The sequence below is a fragment of the Grampus griseus genome (genome assembly GCF_964374135.1).
Source record: "Grampus griseus genome assembly, chromosome: 15".
In the NCBI taxonomy this organism is placed as follows: domain Eukaryota; kingdom Metazoa; phylum Chordata; class Mammalia; order Artiodactyla; family Delphinidae; genus Grampus; species Grampus griseus.
In genome coordinates this window covers 12,780,003-12,805,213 of record NC_139009.1, presented here as the reverse complement: position 1 = coordinate 12,805,213, position 25,211 = coordinate 12,780,003, and the positions used below count along the sequence as shown (strand labels likewise).

Below are 25,211 nucleotides of genomic sequence, written 5' to 3'. Positions count from 1 at the left end.
ATCAAACTCTGCAACGTGCTGGGGGCACAAAATATTGCAATACAGTCCTTACAGAGTTGTTGAGAGGATAAAAAATCTTGTAAGGAACCTTACTTTGCACATTCATAGTAGGTACTCAAGAAATGTTAGCTTTCCCCTTGCCCAGCGATGTATTTATTTATTTTTATATATTTTATTTATTTATGTTTTGGCTGCATTGGGTCTTTGTTGCTCCACGTGGGCTTTGTCTGCTCTGCGTGGGCTCTCTCTAGTTGCAGCGAGCAGGGGCTACTCTTGTTGCGGAGCACGGGCTCTAGGTGCGTGGGCTTCAGTAGTTGTGGCACACGGGCTCAGTAGTTGTGGCTTGTGGGCTCTAGAGTGCAGGCTCAGTAGTTGTGGCACACGGGCTTAGCTGCTCCACGGCATGTGGGATCTTCCCGGACCAGGCATCGATTCTGTGTCCCCTGCATTGGCAGGCGGATTCTTAACCACTGTGCCACCAGGGAAGTCCCTTGCCCAGTGATTTAAAATTCCTTGTCCTTGTTTTCCTTCCCTTCTATGCAGGTTGGGTGCACCTTTGGTACTTAATGTGTGTGAATTGATGAACCCACACATAAACTTTTTTTTTCTTTTTGAATAAAAGTGTTAGTTTCTGCTTTATAACAAAGTGAATCAGCTATACATATAGATATATCCCCATATCTCCTCCCTTTTGTGTCTGCCTCCCACCCTCCCTATCCCACCCCTCTAGGTGGTCATAAAGCACCGAGTTGATCTCCCTGTGCTATGCGGCTGCTTCCCATTAGCTATCTATTTTACATTTGGTAGTGTATATATGTCCATGCCACTCTCTCACTTTGTCCCAGCTTACCCTTCCCCCTCCCTGTGTCCTCAAGTCCATTCTCTACGTCTGTGTCTTTGTTCCTATCCTGCCCCTAGGCTCTTCATAACCATTTATTATTTTTTTAGATTCCATAAGTATGTGTTAGCATATGGTATTTATTTTTCTCTTTCAGACTTACTTCACTCTGTATGACAGACTCTAGGTCCAACCACCTCACTACAAATAACTCAATTTCGTTTCTTTTTATGGTTGAGTAATATTCCATTGCATATATGTGCCACATCTTCTTTATCCATTCATCTGTTGATGGACACTTAGGTTGCGTCCATGTCCTGGCTGTTGTAAATAGAGCTGCAATGAACATTATGGTACGACTCTTTTTGAATTATGGTTTTCTCACGGTATATGCCCAGTAGTGGGATTGCTGGGTCGCATGGTAGTTCTATTTTTAGTTTTTTAAGGAATCTCCATACTGTTCTCCATAGTGACTGTATCAATTTACATTCCCACCAACAGTGTAAGAGGGTTCCCTTTTCTCCCCACCCTCTCCAGCGTTTATTGTTTGTAGATTTTTTGATGATGGCCATTCTGACTGGTGTGAGGTGATACCTCATTGTAGTTTTGATTTGCATTTCTCTAATGATTAGTGATGTTGAGCATCCTTTCATGTGTTTGTTGGCAATCTGTATATCTTCTTTGGAGAAATGTCTATTTAGGTCTTCTGCCCATTTTTGGATTGGGTTGTTTGTTTTTTTGATATTGAGCTGCATGAGCTGCTTGTAAATTTTGGAGATTAATCCTTTGTCAGTTGCTTCGTTTGCAAATATTTTCTCCCATTCTGAGGGTTGTCTTTTTGTCTTGTTTATGGTTTCCTTTGCTGTGCAAAAGCTTTTAAGTTTCATTAGGTCCCATTTGTTTAGTTTTGTTTTTATTTCCATTTCTCTAGGAGGTGGGTCAAAAAGGACACACATAAACTTTTATATGTGGTTTATACACTCAGAATCCTTTAGCATCCTGGTCAGTTTCTTTGCTATATTTCTTTTTTCTCTTTGCCCTAAAATAGCCTAGCTTGCTTTCCGCTCCAGATTCCTCATTACTTTCCCCAGTTCCTGGTGATTCCTTTGCCTGCATAGCAATTTGTTCTCTAGAGACTGGAGTTCCAAATAACTCCACAATTGAAAGATTTTTTTCACCATTCCCTAAACATGCCAACTCTCATTCTTTAATCTGTGTCAAGGTTACTTCAAGTTATTCCCTCATCCACTGAAATATCTTCTGCTGGTAGTGCTGCTCCAGCACTGCCTATACTTCAAAGCCCAAATTCTTTTCGTTTGCTAAAAGAATCTTCCCTCCTCTGGAAGATTCCTGTAATACTGATTGCCTACTGCGTTCATTTAACAATTCTGTGCTAGCCAATAGAGTTTTTTCTTGGATGCAAATACACCACACTGCCCTACCTTGCTCTAGCTTGTCAATTCCTTGAAAGTAAAAATCGGGCTTTACTCCACTTTGTCTTTCCTGGCAGCCCTTGGCATTTGATGTGTGTAATACTTATTCATTAGACTCTGAATAAATGTTTCTGGGTTGAATGAATGTACACTACCCAAATGACTTCACTTGGAACTAGGAACCAGTTACAGCAAGGCTTGGAACTACATCCCGGGTTAGGGGTGTTGAACACCTCAGAGCCTCTGTCATCTCTATTACCGTACTCATCCCTGGTGATGTCAGAAATTGGTAAAATGGGCAGATCTATAGAGTAGGAGAGAAGCTTTGGCCAAAGATCTATATCTGGAGTCATAAGCACATAAGCAGTTGAAGTCATGAGTATAGAAAATATCTAGAGAGAATAGAGCCAGAGAGAGAACTGAAGGAACACAAGTATTTAACGAGCATGGATATTTAAGCCTATGAGGAGTTTAAAACGATAGCCAAGGACATGGGAGATAAACCAAGAGGCAGTGTTGACATGCAAAACAAGAGAACAGAAATTTTCAAGAAAGAGGGAAGTTCAATAGTCCCAAATTCTGCAGAAAGTTAAATTTAAGACTGTAAATTGTTTATTAGCTTTAGTAACACGAAGGTCAGTTGGTGATCTTGACAAAAAAATACAGGCAATGAACAAAAATACAGTACTTGATTTCAAGACTTACTATAAAGCTACAGTAATCAAAACAGTGTGGTACAGGGAGATCAGCTCAGTGCTTTGTGACTGCCTGGAGGGGTGGGATAGGGAGAATGGGAGGGAGGGAGACGCAAGAGGGAAGAGATATGGGAACATATGTATATGTATAACTGATTCACTTTGTTACAAAGCAGAAACTAACACACCATTGTAAAGCAATTATACTCCAATAAAGATGTAAAAAAACAACAAAACAACAAAAAAACAAAACAGTGTGATATTGGAGTGATGAAAGGCATACAGATCCATGGAAAGAATACATCAGCAATAGACCCACTCTTACATGGTCCATTGATGTTCAACAAAGGAGCCAAGGTAATTCAATGAGGGAAATGATGTCTTTTCAACAAATCATGGTGGCACAACTGGATATCTGTATGGGAAAAAAATTTTCCTCAATCCTTACCTCACATTGTACACAAGAATTAACTTGAAATGAACCACAGACCCAAACATAAAAGGTAAACACCATTCAACTTGTAGGAGAAAACAGAAGTAATATCTGGGACACTAGGTTAGATAAAGATATCTTAAATAGGCCACTGGAAACAAAAATTAATAAAGTAGACATTAAAATTTTAAATATTTTGCTCTTTGAAAGACACAGTTAAAATGACAGACTCAGGGATACAATTTTTGCAAAACGCATCTTGTATCTAGAAAAAAATAAGGAACACTTATAATTGAATAACAAGAAGACAAACTACCCAATTTAAAAATTGGCAAAAAGAATTGAAATTTCACAAAAGAAGATATATGAATGACCAATATGCACATGATAATTAATCCACCAGTTATCAGGAAAAGACAAATAAAGCCACAATGAGATGCCACTATACACTAATTAGAATGACTGAAGTGAAAATGATTGACAATATTAAGTTTTGGTGATAATGTAGCATAATTGAAACCCCTATGGTGGGAACACAATGCTTCTTTGGAAGAGTTTGGTAGTATCTTAAAAAATTAAACATATGCTGATCATATGAACCTGCAATCTCACTCTCAGATATTTATCCAAAAGAAATGAAAATGTGTGTCCACCTAAAGACCTATATCTGAATATTCATGGCTACATTATCCATAATAGCCCAAATGTGAAAACAACCCATTTTTCCATCAACTGATGAAAGAATAAAAAAATATGGTATATTAATATTATGTCATACTATTCTACAATGAAATGGAACAAGATATTAATATAGACAACATAGATAAGTCTTAAAAACATGCTAAGTAGAAAGTCAAACACAGAGACTATATACTGTATGGTCCCATGTATATAAATTCTAGAAAAGGCAAACCATGGTGAGAAAAGAGTACCAGTTGTCTGGGATCAAGGCTTGGGAGAGAGGATTAATTGCCAAGGAGCATAAGGAAACTTAAGGGTGATGGAACTTTTCCATATCTTGATTGTGGTGGAAGTTACACAACTGTATACAATTACCAAAATTCATCAAACTTTACATTTAAAATGAGTGGATTTTATTGTATGTAAATTAAACTTCAAAAAAGAAAAAAAGTCAGTGAAAAAGGAATCGAGTCTTTAGGTTTATTTCTGAGAACATAAATTGACTGGGTGTGGGATCAGGTGAGCAGTTCAAAACAAAATTAATTACTCCAAAGTAAAATTTCATACTCATCCCCTTCAATGTAGAGTATTGGGTCTTTATACAACTCTAACCTCAGAACTTAGAGCTGTACACACACCTACGAAGTAATTAATGTCCAATTTATGTCAAAAGCATGATACCTCGAAAAATTAAAAACTTACATTACATGGGCGCTTAAAATTGAGATTACTAAAAATATGTTGTACTAGTTCAAAACTGGTCAAATTCTAAAATGTGATTTTACCACAGAAATAACACTCTTGGTAGCCATACTGTCAGCTTTTTCTAACGTCAGGTCTTCAAAGTAAATTTATTATTTTCATGTGTAAATTCATGTCATTTACAATTATGCTTAACTATTTAAGGGCATATGGGAAAATTTTAAAAGAGGAAGCTTACAGCAAAGTCAAATATGAGTTTTAAAAGCATTCATATGATTTAGTTCACATATCTGAATTTCAATAGTTTAGTTAGCCCTAGAGATTTAAAAATGTTTCAATTGTACATTTATCAACAGTTAAAATCAAACATGACATTCACATCTACTGTATAGCTCTAGGCATCTGCGCAGATACACACGTAGGGATATTGATGTCATTAAAGAGTGAGACATCATATTTATTGACATGGGAAATTTCTAAGATACATTAATATGTTGGTACAGAACACCTCTGGAAGGATCTACAAGACATTAGAAACTGTATTTGCCTCTAGATGCAAGAATTGGAGTCTGAGCATTAAAGATAGATTGACTTTTTCACTCTCTGTATTTTTGTACTGTTTCACCTTTTTAATTAACCACACAGAAGTATTACCTTAAAAGTAAATACAGTTGACCCTTGAACAACACAGGTTTGAACTGCGCAGGTCCACTCTTAGGCGAAATGCTTTTCAATAAATAAATACTACAGTACTACATGATCTGTGGATGGTTGAGTCTGGGATGTGTAACTGCAATTATGGAGGACCGACTGTAAAGCTCTGTAAGGATTTTTGACTGTGCAGGGTGGGGAGTAAGGGTTGGTGCCCCTAATCCTCCACGTTGTTCAAAGGTATACACTTATATCAATACAAAAAATCACTAGGTTTTAGAAAACATATCAGTTCAGCTAGAATAGGTGGGTTTCTTGAGAGCAGTGGACTGACTGCCTTTATTTAGTACTCTCCTTGCCCAGTAAGATTTTATATATATTAAGTGCTCTGCAGACATGACACTTTTCTAAAACAATGTTACACTTGATTCAAAGTATTTTATATATTTTTAGTAGAATTTTCAAAAAAATACCCAAAATCATAACTTCAGAAAAGCACAAAACTTCAAATGTATTCCAAATTTGATCCTAATTTTACAACATGGCATAATGAAATAAATACTAGATAAACACAATTCCATCTCCAGTCTTGGGAAAAAAAATCTCTTCACTTTTCTGCACTTATTTTCAAATCTAGACAATAATGATGGCAGTGCATATACGCCAGTGAAGTTAGACTATATACATTTTAGATATTAAAGAGTTTGGACAGGTAAAACTCTCCACAATTTCTTTTTGTTTTTAAAACAGCTTTATTGTGATATAATTCACATACCACAGAATTTATCTATTTAAATTGGAGAATTCGATGATTTTAGTATATTCAAACTTTCACAATCGATTCTAGAACATCTTCATCATCACCCACTCCCCCCAAAACCCATCTTGCAAGCAGTTATTTCCCTTCTCCTTCCTCAACCTCCCCTCCCTGCCAGCCTTTGGCAACCATGAGTCTACTTTGTGTTTCTATATATTACAGATTTGTCTATTTGGAACACTTGATACAAACTGAATCATGTAATACATGGTCTTTTGTGACTGGTCTCTTTCACATAGCATGTTTTCTAACTTCACATTGTAATATGTATCAGCACTTCATTTCTTATTATTGCCAATATTTCGTTGTATTGAAATGCCACATTTTGTATATCCATTCATCAGTTGATGGGCATTTGTGTTGTTTCCACTTTTAGGCGATTGTGAATAATGCCACTATGGACATTTGTTTACAAGTTTTTGTGTGGGTGTGTCTTCATTTCTCTTGGGTATACACCTGGGAGTGGACTTGCTGGATCATGTGGTAACTATGTTTAACCATGTGAGGAACCAACAGTCTTTTTCCATAGTGGCTGACCCATGTTACATTCCTACCAACAGGTTATGAGGGTTCCAATTTCTTCACATCCTCACCAAACACTTTAAGTTTTTTTGATTCTAGCCATTTTATTTGTTGTGAAGTGGCATCTCTTTGTGGTTCTGATTTGCATTTTTCTGATGACTAATTATGTTGAGAATGTTTTCATCCACTTGTTGGCCATTTGTATGTCTTCTTTGAAGAAATATCTATTCAGATATTTTACCCACTTTTGTCTTTTTATTATTGAGTTGTAAGTGTTCTTTACATGAGTCTCTCTAGATATAAGCCCCTTTATTACATTTATGATTTGCAAATAGTTTCTCCCATTTTGTGGGTTGTCTCTTCATTTTCTTGATGATGTCCCCTGAAACACAAATGTTTCTGGTTTTGATGAAGTTCAATTTATTTTTTCTTGTTGCCTGAGCTTTTGGTGTCATATCTAAGAAACCCTTGCCTAAGTCAAAGTCACAAAGATTTATGTCAATGTTTTCTTCTAAGAGTTTTATAGTTTTAGATCTGACATTTAGGTCTTTGACCCATTTTTGTGTGTTTTTTTATATTGTATGAGGTCGAGATCAAACTTCATTCTTTTGCATGTGGATATTCAGTTGTACCAGTAGAATTTGCTCAAAGACTATTGTTTCCCGATTGAATTGTCCTGGCACCCTGGTTGAAAATCAACTGAACATAAATGTGAGGACATATTTCTGGACCTTCAGTTCTATCCCACTGATCTATATGTCTACCTTTATGCCATTCAACACATTCTTCATTACTGTAGCTTTGTGGTAAGTTTTGAAATCAGAATCAGGAAGGGCAAGTCCTGTCCTGCCATTTTTTTTTTTTTTTAAGGATCGTTTTGCCTATTCTGTATCCCTTAATTTTCCGTATATATTTTAGAATCAGCTTATTGGTTTCTGCAAAGAAATCAGCCAGAATTGATGGGGATTGCATTGAATATGCAAATTAGTTTGGGGAGTATTGTCATCTTAATATTAAGTCTTCTGATCCACGAACATGGGATGTCTTTTCATTTATTTAGGTTTTCTTTCATTTCTTTCGACGTTATGTTATAGTTTTCAGAGTAAAAATTTTGTACTTCTATTGTTAAATTTATTCCAAAGTATTTTATTCTTTTTGTTGTAAAAAGAATTCCTTAATTTCATTTAGTATTATTCATTAGAAGGGTATAGAAATACAACTGATGTTTATATATTGATCCTGTATCCTGCAACCTTGCTGAACTCATTTATCAGTTCTAATAGTTTTTAGTGAATTCCTCAGAATTTCATAAACACAAGATCTTGTCATCTGCAAGCAGCAACGGTTTTACTTTTATCTTTCCAATCGGGTTCCCTCTAGACTTTTTGAATGCTAAATAAATAAATGAATAGCTTAATATTTGGAGGTGCTGTAGTTGATATTGTATAGATGCACTGTTAAAACAGAAGGGGAAGAAAAAAGTGCTATCGAAGAAAAATTTTAACAGAAAAAGCAATGAATTGAGAGGCAAGAAATCTGGTTCCCATACCACTATTAATTACGTGTATGACCCTGAGCAAGTTCCTAATCCTCTTCTGGTTATACATTCTATTTTCCAAATCTTTTTCCACTTGGCATCCTGTGGACTTCTGGGGATATGTAAGAAGTAGATTTCCTCAGTTTATTCAGCTACCACAACCATGATTTTCACTATATATATTGATCATCAACCTCCTTTTCCATTTTTTTGTCCATCACAAAACAGAATAAGATTACTGAAACTGGAAGAGCAGCTGAAAGTATCTTCACATTGAAAGCAAATATAACTCTCAGAAAAGCACAACAGAAGATGTTGTGAGAATGCAGGCAATTATAAAGAGTTATCCCTTGGGAACAAGCTGGACTATCAAAAAATGCTTTAGGGGCTTGTGGAAGAAATGAGTAAAAATGAGCAAATGAATGGAGCATTTCCTCTAGTAGTGTACTAACATTTTAAGGATATAACTTAAGAATAATCAATAAAGATTTTTTTAATGAAAAAAGTATGTTATAAAAATATACATTATCTGAAGTTTTCACTGCAGAGAATCGTCTTTTAAAACCAAAGTTTTAGGTAACATTTTTTATTGCAGTTTTGATTAAAATGTCAAGTGTCTCACAACATATAGAATCACGTTAAATTTTTCTACTATACATTAACTAGATACCTTCCTTCTGCTTCTGCTAATGCCAACAGTACTAGAATACTAAGTTATACTTGAATATTTTAAATTTAATTTCAGGTGTTTTGGAACCTTAGTTTTAATCTCTGACTTAAAGGAAGAGGACTATCCAAACAGGTACCAGAGACGTCTTTTTCCTTATGACACTGTAGAAAACTCAGAGCCCATTTTGCTGCATCTTGGAAATGGGTTTCTTCATTTCCAGCTGTTTTATAAGGCGGGACACACTGTTCAGTTTCTTTAATATGTGCTTTAGGGTTACTCAGTTTGTTGGCATCATTTTTTTTGAACTGGGCTGGGCTATGTTTCTGAGAACTCTGCTTCATTTTTTGAGTTGTGGACTTAGCTTTCCCAGACTCTGGGATAATTTCTTCACCAGAGGAATGTTTGTCAAGGCAAACACTCTTCTTCATTACAGTTTTCCGAGTGGTTTGCCCATCAACTTTTCTACTATAATCTAAAGCAGTATTTGGTGGTCCAATTCTAACATTGGAGGTCTTTACTATTGGGTTATTGACAGAATAAGGTATAGAAGTATTTGCTTTATAGTTTTCTGGAAACAGCTGGTTTCCTTTTAGGACTTTACAGTTTCTAGATTCATTTTGCAAATGAATTCCTAGAAAATCTTTGGAAAGATGTGATAGACACTCAGAACTACTATTAGCAATACTGTGTTCTTGTACAGTAAGTAGGGACAATGTTTTCAGATCATCATCTGGTTGTACATTATTCTGAGGATATGATGATTTTATATGTATTCGTTCCTTTAAAGGTAAATCCTGAAGATGTAAATCAGTAATGCCAGAAAGTAGGTGCTCTTCAGGATCAGTCTTTTGAAGATCCCAATCGAACTGTTTATTAATGTTTGTAGTGCACCATTCTGATTCACATGACAATTGTTCTGTAATATTTTTAAAGCTATCAGGGATAGCTGTTTCAAGTTCCGATTTTACACCATGAGCAAAAGTGTTCCCTGGGATAGCTGAAGAATTACTAAAAGAAGTACCTTCCCAGTCAATGGTGCTCAAGTGCAGATCAGCAATTGCAGATATATTAAGGGATGAGGTACTGGGTTGACTAGATTCTGCAATCAGAGACTTACTGACAGCTTTAATTTGTTGCACAGCCAAAGGTCTTGGAGAAGATATTAACTGTTCTTGTGTATTCAAACAGGGAGCATCTTCAGGTAAAAGCAAGGTATTCAATGGCACAGTAGATTCCTGCGGTAATGTAGAATCAGGGGAAATTTCCAAATTTAACTTGGAATTCTGCTTAGAAAAGATTTCACATGTGGGTTTTAAAGTCATGTGTGATTGCAAAGTCATCATATCATCAGATTCTGGCAAACTGTTTCCTTTAGACTTAGTTTTCATGCCTGAAAGAAAAAGAAATATATAATACAATTAAAATCTATTTTATTCTCCTAATATGGGTAAACAAATTAAAAAGCTCAGATCAGAAATCTTCTGTATGATCAATTTTTGCCTTTTGTCTCAGCGCATTCCTGAAAATTGTGTTATACATAATTATAACAAAATAATTATTAATAAAATATTATAAAATATTATATTTTGGAAACAATGTTATAATTGAGTGGCATGTTATAAAATAATGTTGTAAGTTCCTCACTGAGTTCTGGGAAATAAAGAAAATGTATTTATAATCCAAAATATGTTATATATACTAGTTGCTCAATAAGTGGTTATTATAATTACTAACAGTCAGTTAAGTTAGCAGACTCAGAGCAGAATGGTCTATTCTTGGCTTTTAGATTTTAGAACAAACTGTGTCGAGACAAAGAAGAAAAAGTACAATCCTTACTCTTGATTTTACAGAACTTTCAGCAAAATCTGGACAAGATAGATTCAAATAAGACAGGTTGCTCTTTTGTAATATTTGTGTGCAGCCTAAATAGTTATCAAATGTGATACTTACTTTTTTGTTTCTTGCCTTTAATTTCTGACTTTTGTTTTTGATAAACAGCAACAATCTCAGGATAAGCTGCTTCAAACAATGATTCTTCTTCTATTGTTTGTAAAACCAATTCTCCAGGTTTATCTTCTATAGAGTAATGTTCTAAAGGATTAAAAATACAATAAAACAGCTTTAATTACAGATTTGAAATATTACATTTTTCCAGGTAACTTCAGTTTACCAAGTCAACTAGGTCATTCACAAATGGATAATTGATGCAAATCTTGCTTTATAACACCGCTATTCTAATAATCTGTTGATACTAATACAGAAGTGATTTTATTCCACCTGGGAAGAGCTGAAAAGAGGTTCCTTTTAAATTAGAACTTTAAATTTCTCTTGCTTCAGAGATGGTAGGAGCAGCTTAGAGACTAGGAAACTTTATTTAGATAAGGCTAGTTTGTTTTAATTTCATATAATAAGTGTAAAATTTCAGATAAAGAATGGAAACAATTTCCTAAAACTTTAACATTGGCTTTCTTTAGTGGTAGCTTCTGAAAAGGACAGAATTGAAATGGTCATCAAAACTATCACTATTTTCCAGATTGTTGTTTCAAAGGTTATCAATCTCTCGAGGACACACCCGGGCTTACTGGACTCACAAGCACCTGATAAGTGAAAATGAGAATGCTTATACGTAAACTTACAATAAGATATGTAAATAGTAGACTAGATTCTTGTATTTATCTTATATGAGGGGAAAACTCCATAAGAAGCCAAACTATAATGAAACTATTCCTTGATGAGTTTAAAGTAGAAACAATGGAAACAAGTGAACTTAGAATTAGTTCTTAGTTAAAGTAGCGTGGGGTACATTTTTTCCCTTAAGGGATGACTCCTACAAGGATAAGTGAAAGTGGGCACCCAATCCTCAGTTCTTAACAAAGGAGACGCACTGCCAAACTGGGTTAATGCCATTGTCTTTCCTGAAAATCTACTACAGTTGGTGGATCTGTTCCTAAACAGTTTTCAAAATTCTTTAGCTATTTTCCTATTATTGCTTAGAACGACTTATCTAATTCTTTATCACTTAATTCTTCAAAGTTACTTACAACTTTCATTTCATTTCAAATCTGTTCTCTCACTCATTCACATGTAATTATACAATCTAATTTCAAAGCCAAATATAAATGAATTTGGTATTATTTTCCCCTTTAAATGATCTGTGCTTTCCTTGCCTTCAGTTTTGGAGCTAATTCAGAGTTCACTGTATTTCTGCCTGTAGAAGAGAAGAGTAATTTGACCATTATAAATTCCCATGAAGGGCTTCCCTGGTGGCGCAGTGGTTAAGAATCCGCCTGCCAATGCAGGGGACACGGGTTCAATCTCTGGTCTGGGAAGATCCCACATGCTGTGGAGCAACTAAGCCCGTGCACCACAACTACTGAGCCTGCACTCTAGAGCCCGCAAGCCTCAACTACTGAAGCCCGCACGCCTAGAGCCGGTGCTCCGCAACAAGAGAAGCCACCGCAATGAGAAGCCCGCGCACCACAACGAAGAGTAGCCCCCGCTCGACGCAACTAGAGAAAGCCTGCACGCAGCAACAAAGACCCAACTCAGCCAAAAAAAAAAAAAAAAAATTCCCATGAAAACTAAACAGAGTAAAGAAAGGAGAGGAAGAGCACCCCCAGGTGCTTTTCAGCAGCCCTGGTTTCTTTAGACCCAGCTATACAATGAAATCCAACGACTAGACCATTTGTAGCAGTATTTTCTTGAGAAATATAAATCAAAACTATTTCCATATTGTTTTCGTAAACATTAATTACAAAAGAAATATCAGTTTAAGACATTGGAATAAAATTACTTAAGTTTTAAATATTTACTATTAGTCAACGGCTGTTTACATAGCACAGGTAAACTATGAAATTAATCCTTGGTGTATGTGATATATTTTCATCTTTATTTTTTATATACATACATATGTTTTACCTATGTATTTGATATTTGCTAAACATACATGACCAAATGTTATAAATTTTGCTTAAAGTGTATACATACCAGGCTTTTCCCATTCTACTTCAAAGCAATGAACTCCATTTCTGATTCGGTTTTTAACAATTCTGAAAAAAAAAAAAAACTCACTAATGAGGTTTAATTGCATGAGTTATTTGGAAATTTTCAATTTGTAGATTGAATAATTCAATTCCCATCAATTTTTATTGTTTTACTAATATTCTAAAAATGTTTTAAGAATTATTGTATGGCTATTCCTTTGACTTGTTATTTAAAAGAGAGAGTTTATAATTGTTAGATCTCATCAGTAGAGTTTTCCTCTTATTATTCAGTGTTCCTCTTTTCCATAATAATGATTTTTGTTTTAAAGTCTTTTTTGCTTCTGTTAATTTTGCTACATCACTTTGGTAAATATTTGCCTGGTTAAATCTTTTAAATCTCTTTATTTTCAAACTTAACATAGTCTTATTGTGCACATGACCTATAAAGCAGACTACTGTTGAATTTTGTTTACTCATCTGATATAATGTCTTTTAATAATGAGCTTAATCTACTTACATTTATTATGATTACTGATACAGTTGGATTCATTCATACATCTTATTTTGTGTTTTTGGTTATTAAGATTTTCTATGCTATTTCCACCTTTCACCTTCCTGTATTCTTCCGGTTTGATAGTTTTACTTTCTTATTTTAGGTATTGGTTTTAAAGACAGAGATTGTATTTCTAATGTTTTAGTGGTTACCCTTAACTGTTTACATGCATACTTTGGGAGTTTTAGTTTGTTATCATCATCATATACTGACCATCAAGCATTATTAAGATATTTATATACAAATTTTTTCCATTCCATTTATTAAATTAGCTAAACATGTTTTATCAGTTTGTATGCTGGCCACTGTTAGTTGTTATCCACATCTTCCCCCTGAGTTCATTTTCCTTCTTGCTGAAGTCATCCTTTAACAGTGCTTTTGATGAGGGTCTGTGAATGGAAAACTCTTAGTCTTCACATGTCTGAAAATGCCTTGCCAACCAGTGAATAATTTTAATGATGTCTGGGTTGCCAATTATTTTTAGTCAAAGCTTTGAAATATTACTCCATCATCTTCTGGAATCTACTATTGTCGTGAAAGATGTATGCTAGCAGACTGTCACTCCTTTGTAGCTTATCTTTTTTCTTTAATACTTTCCCCCAAACTTTTTATTTTGAAAAGTTTCAAGAAGAGTACAATGAATAATCATATACCCTTCACTGAGAGCCACCAATTCTCAGTTTCAGTCCCTCCATTCACTTTACATTTCTGTCCCCTTTCTGGTCCACGGAAATAATTATCTAGTTAATCTATATCTTTTTATATTTATTCCTTTTAATAGTCTATTATTACTACATGTTTGAGGCAGAGAAGTGTGTCAGAGCATGAACTTACTATGTTATCTTGACTGTAAGCCCTGAATAAGCTTTTAATATTCCAGTAGACCTTTCCTCCATTTTTATAAAACAAAGAGATATATATTCCACTATTGAAGATACTAAGAAGAATATTTTAGATAAGATATTCCAATGAAAACACAGGGACTTATTCATACAATTCTTTATATTACCGAAGTGGCTGTAGTTGATTAGAGTTCCTTGTACCGAGCTTTCTTTCTATCATGTCATAGTGGGTCAACAGTACCAACAATTTCTCACATGCATAGTGATTGGGCCACTCCATTTTTTCAAGAGCAAATCTCTGTAAATATAATAAAAATAAAACAAGATCTTGTTATCTCTTGGAGACAAACAGCACTCTCAGGGTGATATTATCTTTTCCTTAAGAGATAACATTAGTTAAAGTTGTATCAATGAGAATATTCCCAGAAAGAACAGTGAGCCTCCTAAGGAGGCAATATGGCACAATGATGTAAGCGTGAGGGTTCTGGGTTTGAAGGCCAGAATATTTCCTAGATTCGGGTAAATTACTTAACCTCTTTTAGCCTCAGGTTTTCCCTCTGTAAAATATAATCCAGCACACACATTATAAAGTTAGGGAAGATTACACGTAATGTGGTAAATATAACAGCAAATTTTAAATGTTCAATGAATGTTGGTTGCCATTATCACTACTGTTGTTGGTAGAGCCAAGCAACAAGTAGTTACAATTTATTGAGCCACTCTGTTTCTTTAGCTACTATAGTAGGGGTTAATATAAATAATCTCATTTAATCTGCATAGTGACTTCACAGGATAAGTAATATTATTTCTATTTTGAGGAAAACACATATCCAGGGTCACATGGTAAGCGACGGACTGTCCAAATTTAAATTTAGGTCACTGATTACAAATCCCAATGCACTTGTAAACTATACTGTCTTCCATAACAATATACTGTCTTCCATAATAATATACAATAACAATATAGATCTTTACATTCTCTGGTTATTAGCATCCCTCCCCCAACATATCCCTGAATACAATACATCTGTACATGGTCTTTAAGGTGTCTTGTAAAGAACAGCATAATTGTGATTTGTCTTATGGGCTGCAAAGTATAGTTACTGTGTGGCAAAGGAATGAAGATTAGATGTAAATGCTGAAAAACACATGTGCACTCAAGAGCCATCTACTTCAAACTCCTCTCAGATCAGTCAAAGTGATTACCCCTTCTTATCTTCCTAGTATCCAACTCCACACTGTAAAATAAGAGTTTATTTTCAGATACCTGAAACAATAATAAATCAGGTCTTTGGTACCTGATTGCCATCACCAATTTATCCTTGTTCAAAAGGAATTCTTGAATAACCTAGCAAGAGAACAGAGAATAGCAACTGACATGTCAAACTTTTAAAAAAAGCTTCTGAGATAAACACACGGTTGAATTATTACTCATTACCTCATGGAATGGGAATCCCTGACAACTGCAAGCTTTCCTGAAAATAAGTTATATACATGTTATTAATACAATCAGGCAATTTTAGATAGACTCTAAAATCATCCATTTAATCTCTTCTCATTTAATGGAAAGTGTCCTTGTATAGTATCCTAGTCATCAAGCTTCTCGATGAAACATTATTAAATTACTATCTTCTAAGATAGCCTAATTTTTGAACAAAATCTAGAAAAGGATTTTGTGAAACGTTATTAACCTACATGGGGGAAAGTTATGCGGAAATAATTCAACCACAGGTGTATAAATAGGCCACATCAGGAAACAATGAGCACAAAAAACTTACTTCCTAATACTGTTTTCCACTGCATTTAGTTGTCTCTCATGTTCTGTTCGGTGCCACTCACAAGGACAACAGTATTCATAATCATGTGGCTCACAATATCGATCAGTTTTACATAATTTGCATCCATTACGTTCATGATCCTTAGGTGAACCTTCATGGAGACACAAAAAGTATGACTTTCACTGCTTTTTAGAGTTACCTTCTATGTACATTTTTTTTTTTTGCCCTTAACCAAATTTTCAAAAACAAATACTGCCTAGCACAATGCCTAGCATATAGAAGGGTTTCAATACATTTAGGCCCAATAGAGTAATGAACACAATAATAATTCTTACGATAAAGTAGATCTTTAGCTATTACTATCACATGACACTATTTTTTTTCTGTAAATTACCCTTCTGTCTGAAAGTGTTAATTTGTAATATGAAATTATACATTTATAATAATCTCAAATGGAAAACTGTGGTGTATGTGGTAGCTACATACAAGAAAAATGGACATTATTAGTAAAACATTATTTAGTTAATAGAATAATTCATGAAATGGTTTCTTTAATAAGAATATGAAAAGAATAGAGCAGTTAATTACCTCTGCTAGTGGCTAGCTCTCAGTTACTATATAGCTATTTTTAAACTATGCTTGGAACATAAATTCTGATTGTGGCCTGGGTGTGGGGTCCTAGTGCCCAGTAAAAGGAAAGCATGACTACCTTCAACACTTTTGAGAACACAAAGAACCTACATAACTGATATGACCTAAATCGTCATTTATAAGGTACCAAAAAAACTACAGAATGGCATTTTATCTATAAAAACATTGATCTCTTCCATGGTTTCATCTATCATTTTAAAAGGCTAATGAAAACATATTAAGACAAATAGATAAAGCAGAATTTCTTTTAAAAGATGAGCTAACATGATCTCTTAATCTCTCCTGAGAGCAAAAGGCCTTTTTAACCCAGTACATGTCAGAGACATACATGTCAGGGACATCATATTTTTATCAAGACTAATGAACAGGGTCCAAGCTACTTAACAGTGAACATGTATTAGAAATTAGTTTTAAGTCACTATCTTCACACACAATAAAAATGCACTATAGGACAGTTAAGAATTCTTTAAATATATGAATATAAATCACTGATACATAAGCAAATGATTTCACTTCCATTTTTCCCTAAGATTTATCAGTACAATTTTTTTCCTTAAAATGGATTTCTATATTGAAAACATAATTTTAGGATCAAAGTAATCTGATAACATAGTTCGAAACTGCACATATCCTATATTTATCATTTACATCACGTTATTTCATTCAATAAATATTTATCAAGTGCCTACTGTGTGTATGTGACACAACTCCTGACACTGAGGGTTCCCAATCTGGTAAGGAAGGTAGGTATGTAAAAAGTACTATAAGAACAGAGATGAAAACGTAGGTATCAGACAATAATATCCTAGAGATATCATTCCCTATGTCTGCTTACCTGGATGGGAACATACAGAGCAATGAGCCAGTTTGCTAACAACTGCTGGTTGTGAATTAGAGTAACAAAATTTTTCATTCCACTGATTAAACCTTTAAAAGAAAATGGTATTAAAAAAAATAAAGAAATAATAAGGTCACCAAAATGCCATGTTCTCAAATATCAGGCTATTCTGTTCCTTTCCACCTGCCTACTTATTTTTCCTTTGGCGGTAAAGTTGCTGTCCCAGTCTGGGGACATAAAAACATAAAAAATTAAAAATAACTAGGGGGAAGTTTAGTCTAAATTAATAAAAATTGGAATGACAGATAATTATAACAAAATGTAATCTCATTATTTTCAAGCGTGAAGGCAAACATTTTATAAAATGTTGCCAAAAGTACATATTTGCTGAAACTGTCTCAATAAGAATGATTTGTAGTTAGCCAGGTGCCACATTTGCTTGCTTTTCCCTTTTTATTTTATTCTTCACAATTCCCAAATGATTCCTTAACTCACCCCCAAGCCAAAGTATACCTTTGCTTTTTTGCTTTGGAAAACAGTCATCACTGATGTTAATAAGGAGTTTATTAAAGTCTTAGATCTATCAGTAGCTTTACAGCTGAAAGAGAAGCACTAAAAGAAAGAGCATGGCTATTTGAAATCTTTCTCATGGTCACCCCTTCTTCATTTCTACCACTTAATGTTTCCTTTCATGTACTCACTATCTCATAACTACTGGAGGCAAGGACTATTTTAAGTCTCCCAGAGTCCTAGTTCCTTTCCTTTTTATTCATTCTATACTTTATCATCATAAATATTAATTTTTATAAAACTTTGCCCTCATCAAGTAAATATAACTGACATGCTTTCAAAACTAAATAGCACAGTTTGTAAACTTTAATATACTCTGTATCCTGTCTTGAATCCTCAGATTGTACAGTTAATTCATTAGAATTAACGTATTACTAAATTTGTGGCTATAGAACAAAGGGCAGTCAAGAAAAATTTTTGATCAAGTGTTATTAAATATTTGCAACATGTCAGACATTTCATTTATAGAAAAATATAGTATCAAAGTATTTATATAAAAAGTAATTTAAAATATAAAATTAATTTAATGTTAGTTTATCTTTATTTGTTGATGAAATGGTCTAAAATAGCCTGTGGCAAATGCCCATGGTTATAAATAAACGCATTTGATATCTTACTACTTGTGTTTGTAATGAGCTAATAATATTGAAAAAAAACAAAATATGGCTTAGGACATATACTTTTCAGCTTTCTTTGGAAAACTTCTGAATAAATAAAATAACTGATTTTAAATAAAAATACAGATCATCTCAAAAATACAAAACCTTTTTTTGGAAAGCACAATACTTTTTGTATTCACTATTAAGTTCAACAAGAATAAAAGACTAATGTCACAAGAAAAAGTAATGTTTAGTTACCTCTGAAGTAAACTTTGTCCTTTCAAAATCTTTATAAGTTTTAATGCTTGCTCTTTTCCAACTCCAGGGACTCCCTTTCAGAAAGTGGGAAAAGAAGTTCAAACGTTAATCACTAGGGAATAGATAAATGAAGGGTGAGATGTCCATTCAATGTAAGATTGTGTAGCTCAAAGAATGAGGTAACTGTGTGCAAGACACATTGTTACGTGTAAAATGAAAATTGCAGAATAGCATACAGTATGATTTAGGTTTGTAAGTTAAATAACAATTATATTGTTAACTTATGCAAACAAAAAAACCACTGACTGTTTATTTTAGGAGAGGGAGGAACAGAATTTTAGAGGGCTTTCATTTTCTATGTTAATTATTCTGATAGTATTTTAATTTGACCTAACTTTCTGTTATATCTGTAATCAGGAAAAGGCATGTTCATTTGATTATATGAACATATAATATTTAAAGATCCAAACAACCAAAGAGAACAAAGGAGAATTCCAAGTTAACTCTTGAAATTAATAACTTAAGAAAATTAAAATAAGCATTAAGTTTCCTACACAAAAAATATATAAATAAATGTATATTCACATGACAATTTCTGGTTTACACTGAGTCTTCCAGTTCCTATAACAGTTTATTAATATGTCTTTGTAAGCAAGGCTGTTCTTTAGCCGATATGCATCAGGAGAGACATACCAGTGTTAAAATACTTCTAAACTTGTTAGTAAATAGCCACTGCCCATGTACCCTGAGCGCCTGCCAGCAAAGGGGTCTCTCCCTTAAAATGAATTCCCTTTCCAACCCACCTACACTCAGGATTCAGCTAAAAGGGTAACACATAGCACAACAGAGGGTATCCAGAAGCATTTTCCATCTCTACAGCCTATGTCTTTAGTAAAACAGTTGCTGGATATTTTGTATGTCACCCTTCATGTATTAGCATTTAGTTATATATTAAATTTTTTTAAGCAAATCATGATAGTAGAGTCTTAAAGATCAATAAGTACAATGATATAAATAGATAGCAGTTTTGGTTGCAAAGAAACAAAAAATCAAAATAGGTAAGGCTAGTGTATAATACCACTGCAGCTAAAATTGGTTTCTGTGAGTTCAAGTTTGCAAAGTTTTTCTTATATTCAACACTGAGCTGTTTTTAGACTTTAATTATGATACAATTACATATGGGAAACAAATCTATTTCAGAATGAGAACTATAATAATTATTTTCTATGTTGTTTAACAGTTCTTTTCCTCCTGTTTTCTTTTTTTACTAGTTAAAAAAAATTGTTGATTTCTCTATTTGGTCACTGGTGACACAGATTAGAAATTACAGTTAATAATTTTAGTATCCTACTATTTTTTCCTCTCCCAAGCTCTAGTGAAAAAAAATTGTATGTCATCCTTCTTTAGACTTCTCTTGGGGATAGAGTCTATAGTATAATGAGGGGTTTAGTAAGGATACAAAGATGATCAGCAGGGACATAATAACAGGACTATATAAAAATAGTAGGAGCTACAATACAAGTCATTTTATATATTTAAACATCATATTTATGAATGTGGTTATCATGGTAATTCTTAATTCATCCCTCACCTATTATACCTGTTACAGAGAACTATATTGTGTATCTTTTTTTTTGTTCTTGTTTTTTTTGTTTTTTTTTTTGCGGTACGCGGGCCACTCACTGCTGTGGCCTCTCCTGTTGCGGAGCACAGGCTCCGGACGCGCAGGCTCAGTGGCCATGGCTCACGGGCCCAGCCGCTCCGCGGCATGTGGGATCTTCCCGGACCGGGGCACGAACCCGTGTCCCCTTCATCGGCAGGCGGACTCTCAACCACTGCGCCACCAGGGAAGCCCTATATTGTGTATCTTAAGATATAAAATAAAAGGTTTTCATGAGCAAAACTCAGTGCAATGCTAAGAGGCACGGAAGGATGAATGGCTTAACCCAATAATCATGTTGCGTAGCAACAGTAACAATAACACTGAGCATGTGCACAAATAGCTAAAATGGAGATGCAAAACTCAGACGACAGTGATAGAAACTAATACTGGCACAAGACAAGGAAAGAGTAATTCCTACATTTCTCTAAAAGGATAGTCAAACGTGAATGTGAATCTCTTAGAGGAATGGTTTACTGAGATTTAAGCTGTGGTACTAGTTATGATTCTATTCTCATTTATAACATTCAGTATCATGATGAGCAAGCTGTTTAATGCCACTTGAAATGCTGATTATTTTAGTTACTGAATAGTTTATTACACCTATATTCTAAATTAGGTTCTTAATTATATAAAATGATATTGTATTCATATTTATGCAGCATGTAAGGTATCAAAAAAACCCCATTATGAATAGTAAATAAATATGGCAATTTCAGCATACCTTTGGAAGATAATCACAGCCAAGTAGTATTGCTAGCCCAACCAGAGCATTTCTATCCAAACCTAGTTTACTCTTGATGTATGACATTGTATAACAGTCAACATGTGGGTCCTAGAAGAAAGAACAGATTCAGTTTCATCTTCAAAAATCTAAACAAAAACAACATTATAAAAATAATTTGTCAAAGCTGTCTCTAAATGTTTATTCCTAAAAGTTTAAAATTATCCTGATCACCAGAATCTTCATAAAATCTAACACTTCAATATCTGGAAATAAAGTCATAATTTCAAAAATGGCTTTAAAAAATTAACTATAGTAGTCATTTTTTCCTCTTTATTGTTTTCTGGTGTCTACAAAAGTAGATTTTCATCTTGTACAATTAAGCACTGTAAAATGTATATTATAGAAATTGTATATTATTGTAATTACATCATCAGAAGTTAACTATCATTAACAGCATCAGGCATATCCTTCTAAGAAACATGTTCTTTGACACATACATACAAATATTTATTACTCTATTTTTAAGTAAAAATAGGATTATATAAAAATACTATTTTGCAGTATTTCTTGCCCACTAATATAACTGGATATCTTTAATATCAATAATACATACCTTTTTAATGATTGCTTACATTAGATGGACTCTAAGGCAGTGTTTCTCAATGGAAATACTGGGAGCATTTTCAGAAAGATACCAGAATTTTTTTGGCAAGAGGTTTAGTCTCCCTGGCTCTAATCCACCAAAGGTCCACAGTCTCCCTTGCCCAACCTTGAATAATTACAAGCAAAATGTCCCATGTATTACCTCCCTCCATGAGAACTGTGGCTGTATTTAGCCATTCTCTATCAATGGGCATTTGGGTGTTTGCCAAATTTTTGTAATTAGTGACAATGCTGCAGTTAACATCCTTGTATATCTCTCCTTGCATATTTGGAGGTGTTTTTGAGGCTTACTAAAAGTGCAAATTCTGGGTCAAGGCAATACATAGTGTATGCAATTTTATAATATATAGTTGAAACTGATTTAGAATTAAACCTTGTGAAACAAGTCAAGCCCTTAGGAGAGAAATCCATATTTCAAAGAGAATGAACTATGTGGCACTGATATTTTTAGTAACAGTAAACATTTTACTTAGCGATTGCTAAGTGCCAAGAATTAATCCCTTTAAAAAAAGTAGTGTGTAAAACAAATGCTGAAAAAGAGAAAGAAAAAATACCTTGGTATTCATAGTGAAATTTCTATAAACAGTTTGGGCCCCATAAAGGAAAGCATCGCCGTCGTTGGTGAGGCAGCCATCTACATAACCACTGGCATTGAGGTAAGCACACATGGCTTCAGCTTCTCCAGCAGCCTGGACCCAGGGAATTCCTAAGCATTCCAGCATGTCAAGACACTGAAAAGAAAAAGTAGGTGCAACAAATATAAGAACATTTGTATTGCTGCTTTTTTCAGTGTTTGACTTACTTCTATATCACAAATATTAATAGTAGCTGTTTAGGTGTTTTAAAACTTATTACATTTAAGAAACAACTGGAAACTTGAGCACTGAATACTTAATGGCAAAGTATTAGTATTCAACTTTTGGATACAATAATAAAAATTATATTGTGGTTATGTTTTTATTTTTTTATTTTTATTTTTTTTATTTATTTTTTTTTAACCTCCTACCTCTCAGAAGAGTCAAAACGGCAGACCCCTCACCCCAGCCACTCTTTAACCATTTCCTTGCTTTACTTTTTCATAGCAGTTATCATGATCTGAAATTGTAATTGTTTTTTTTTTTTTAAACATCTTTATTGGAGCATAATTGCTTTACAATGGTATGTTAGTTTCAGCTTCACAACAAAATGAATCAGTTATATATATACATATGTTCCCATATCTCTTCCCGCTTGCGTCACCCTCCCTCCCACCCTCCCTATCCCACCCCTCCAGGCGGTCACACAGCACCGAGCTGATCTCCCTGTGCTATGCGGCTGCTTCCCACTAGCTATCTACCTTACGTTTGGTAGTGTATACATGTCCATGCCTCTTTATTGCTTTGTCACCGTTTACCCTTCCCCCTCCCCATAGCCTCAAGTCCATTCTCTAGTAAGTCTGTGTCTTTATTCCTGTTTCACCCCTAGGTTTTTCATGACATTTTTTTTTTCTTAAATTCCATATATATGTGTTAGCATACGGTATTTGTCTCTCTCTTTCTGACTTACTTCACTCTGTATGACAGACTCTAGGTCTATCCACCTCATTACAAATAGCTCAATTTCGTCTCTTTTTATGGCTGAGTAATACTCCATTGTATATATGTGCCACATCTTCTTTATCCATTCATCCGATGATGGACACTTAGGTTGTTTCCATCTCTGGGCTATTGTAAATAGAGCTGCAATGAACATTTTGGTACATGACTCTTTTTGAATTATGGTTTTCTCAGGGTATATGCCCAGTAGTGGGATTGCTGGGTCATATGGTAGTTCTATTTGTAGCTTTTTAAGGAACCTCCATACTGTTCTCCACAGTGGCTGTATCAATTTACATTCCCACCAACAGTGTAAGAGGGTTCCCTTTTCTCCACACCCTCTCCAGCATTTATTGTTTCTAGATTTTTTGATGATGGCCATTCTGACTGGTGTGAGATGATATCTCATTGTAGTTTTGATTTGCATTTCTCTAATGATTAGTGTTGTTGAGCATTCTTTCATGTGTTTGTTGGCACTCTGTATATCTTCTTTGGAGAAATGTCTATTTAGGTCTTCTGCCCATTTTTGGATTGGGTTGTTTGTTCTTTTGTTATTAAGCTGCATGAGCTGCTTATAAATTTTGGAGATTAATCCTTTGTCAGTTGCTTCATTTGCAAATATTTTCTCCCATTCTGAGGGTTGTCTTTTGGTCTTCTTTATGGTTTCCTTTGCTGCGCAAAAGCTTTTAAGTTTCATTAGGTCCCATTTGTTTACTTTTGTTTTTATTTCCATTTCTCTAGGAGGTGGGTCAAAAAGGATCTTGCTGTGATTTATGTCATAGAGTGTTCTGCCTATGTTTTCCTCTAAGAGTTTGATAGTTTCTGGCCTTACATTTAGGTCTTTAATCCATTTTGAGCTTATTTTTGTGTATGGTGTTAGGGAGTGATCTAATCTCATACTTTTACATGTAGCTGTCCAGTTTTCCCAGCACCACTTATTGAATAGGCTGTCCTTTCTCCACTGTACATTTCTGCCTCCTTTGTCAAAGATAAGGTGACCATATGTGCGTGGGTTTATCTCTGGGCTTTCTATCCTGTTCCATTGATCTATATTTCTGTTTTTGTGCCAGTACCATACTGTCTTGATTACTGTAGCTTTGTAGTATAGTCTGAAGTCAGGAAGCCTGATTGCTCCAGCTCCATTTTTCGTTCTCAAGATTGCTTTGGCTATTCGGGGTCTTTTGTGTTTCCATACAAATTGTGAGATTTTTTGTTCTAGTTCTGTGAAAAATGCCAGTGGTAGTTTCATAGGGATTGCATTGAATCTGTAGATTGCTTTGGGTAGTAGAGTCATTTTCACAATGTTGATTCTTCCAATCCAAGAACATGGTATATCTCTCCATCTATTTGTATCATTTTTAATTTCTTTCATCAGTGTCTTATAATTTTCTGCATACAGGTCTTTTGTCTCCTTAGGTAGGTTTATTCCTAGGTATTTGATTCTTTTTGTTGCAATGGTAAATGGGAGTGTTTTCTTGATTTCACTTTCAGATTTTTCATCCTTAGTGTATAGGAATGCCAGAGATTTCTGTGCAT

The 25,211-nt window shown here is 34.4% G+C and overlaps 1 protein-coding gene across 1 annotated transcript in view; it reads right to left on the bottom strand.

The window, feature by feature from the left end:
• Positions 1 to 8,905: 8,905 nt before the first annotated feature.
• The window catches only part of GEN1 (GEN1 Holliday junction 5' flap endonuclease), a 34,806-nt gene continuing 18,500 nt past the window's right edge, over positions 8,906 to 25,211 (bottom strand). The window contains exons 4-14 of the mRNA XM_082672645.1: positions 22,656 to 22,832; positions 21,436 to 21,546; positions 19,052 to 19,125; positions 17,622 to 17,713; positions 16,136 to 16,286; positions 15,796 to 15,832; positions 15,625 to 15,705; positions 14,525 to 14,655; positions 12,967 to 13,028; positions 10,930 to 11,070; positions 8,906 to 10,369 (exon numbers count right to left, since the gene is read on the bottom strand). Coding sequence (XP_082528771.1) covers positions 9,051 to 10,369; positions 10,930 to 11,070; positions 12,967 to 13,028; positions 14,525 to 14,655; positions 15,625 to 15,705; positions 15,796 to 15,832; positions 16,136 to 16,286; positions 17,622 to 17,713; positions 19,052 to 19,125; positions 21,436 to 21,546; positions 22,656 to 22,832 — 2,376 coding nt within the window. The 3' untranslated portion in view covers positions 8,906 to 9,050. The remainder of the gene's footprint in view (positions 10,370 to 10,929; positions 11,071 to 12,966; positions 13,029 to 14,524; positions 14,656 to 15,624; positions 15,706 to 15,795; positions 15,833 to 16,135; positions 16,287 to 17,621; positions 17,714 to 19,051; positions 19,126 to 21,435; positions 21,547 to 22,655; positions 22,833 to 25,211) is intronic.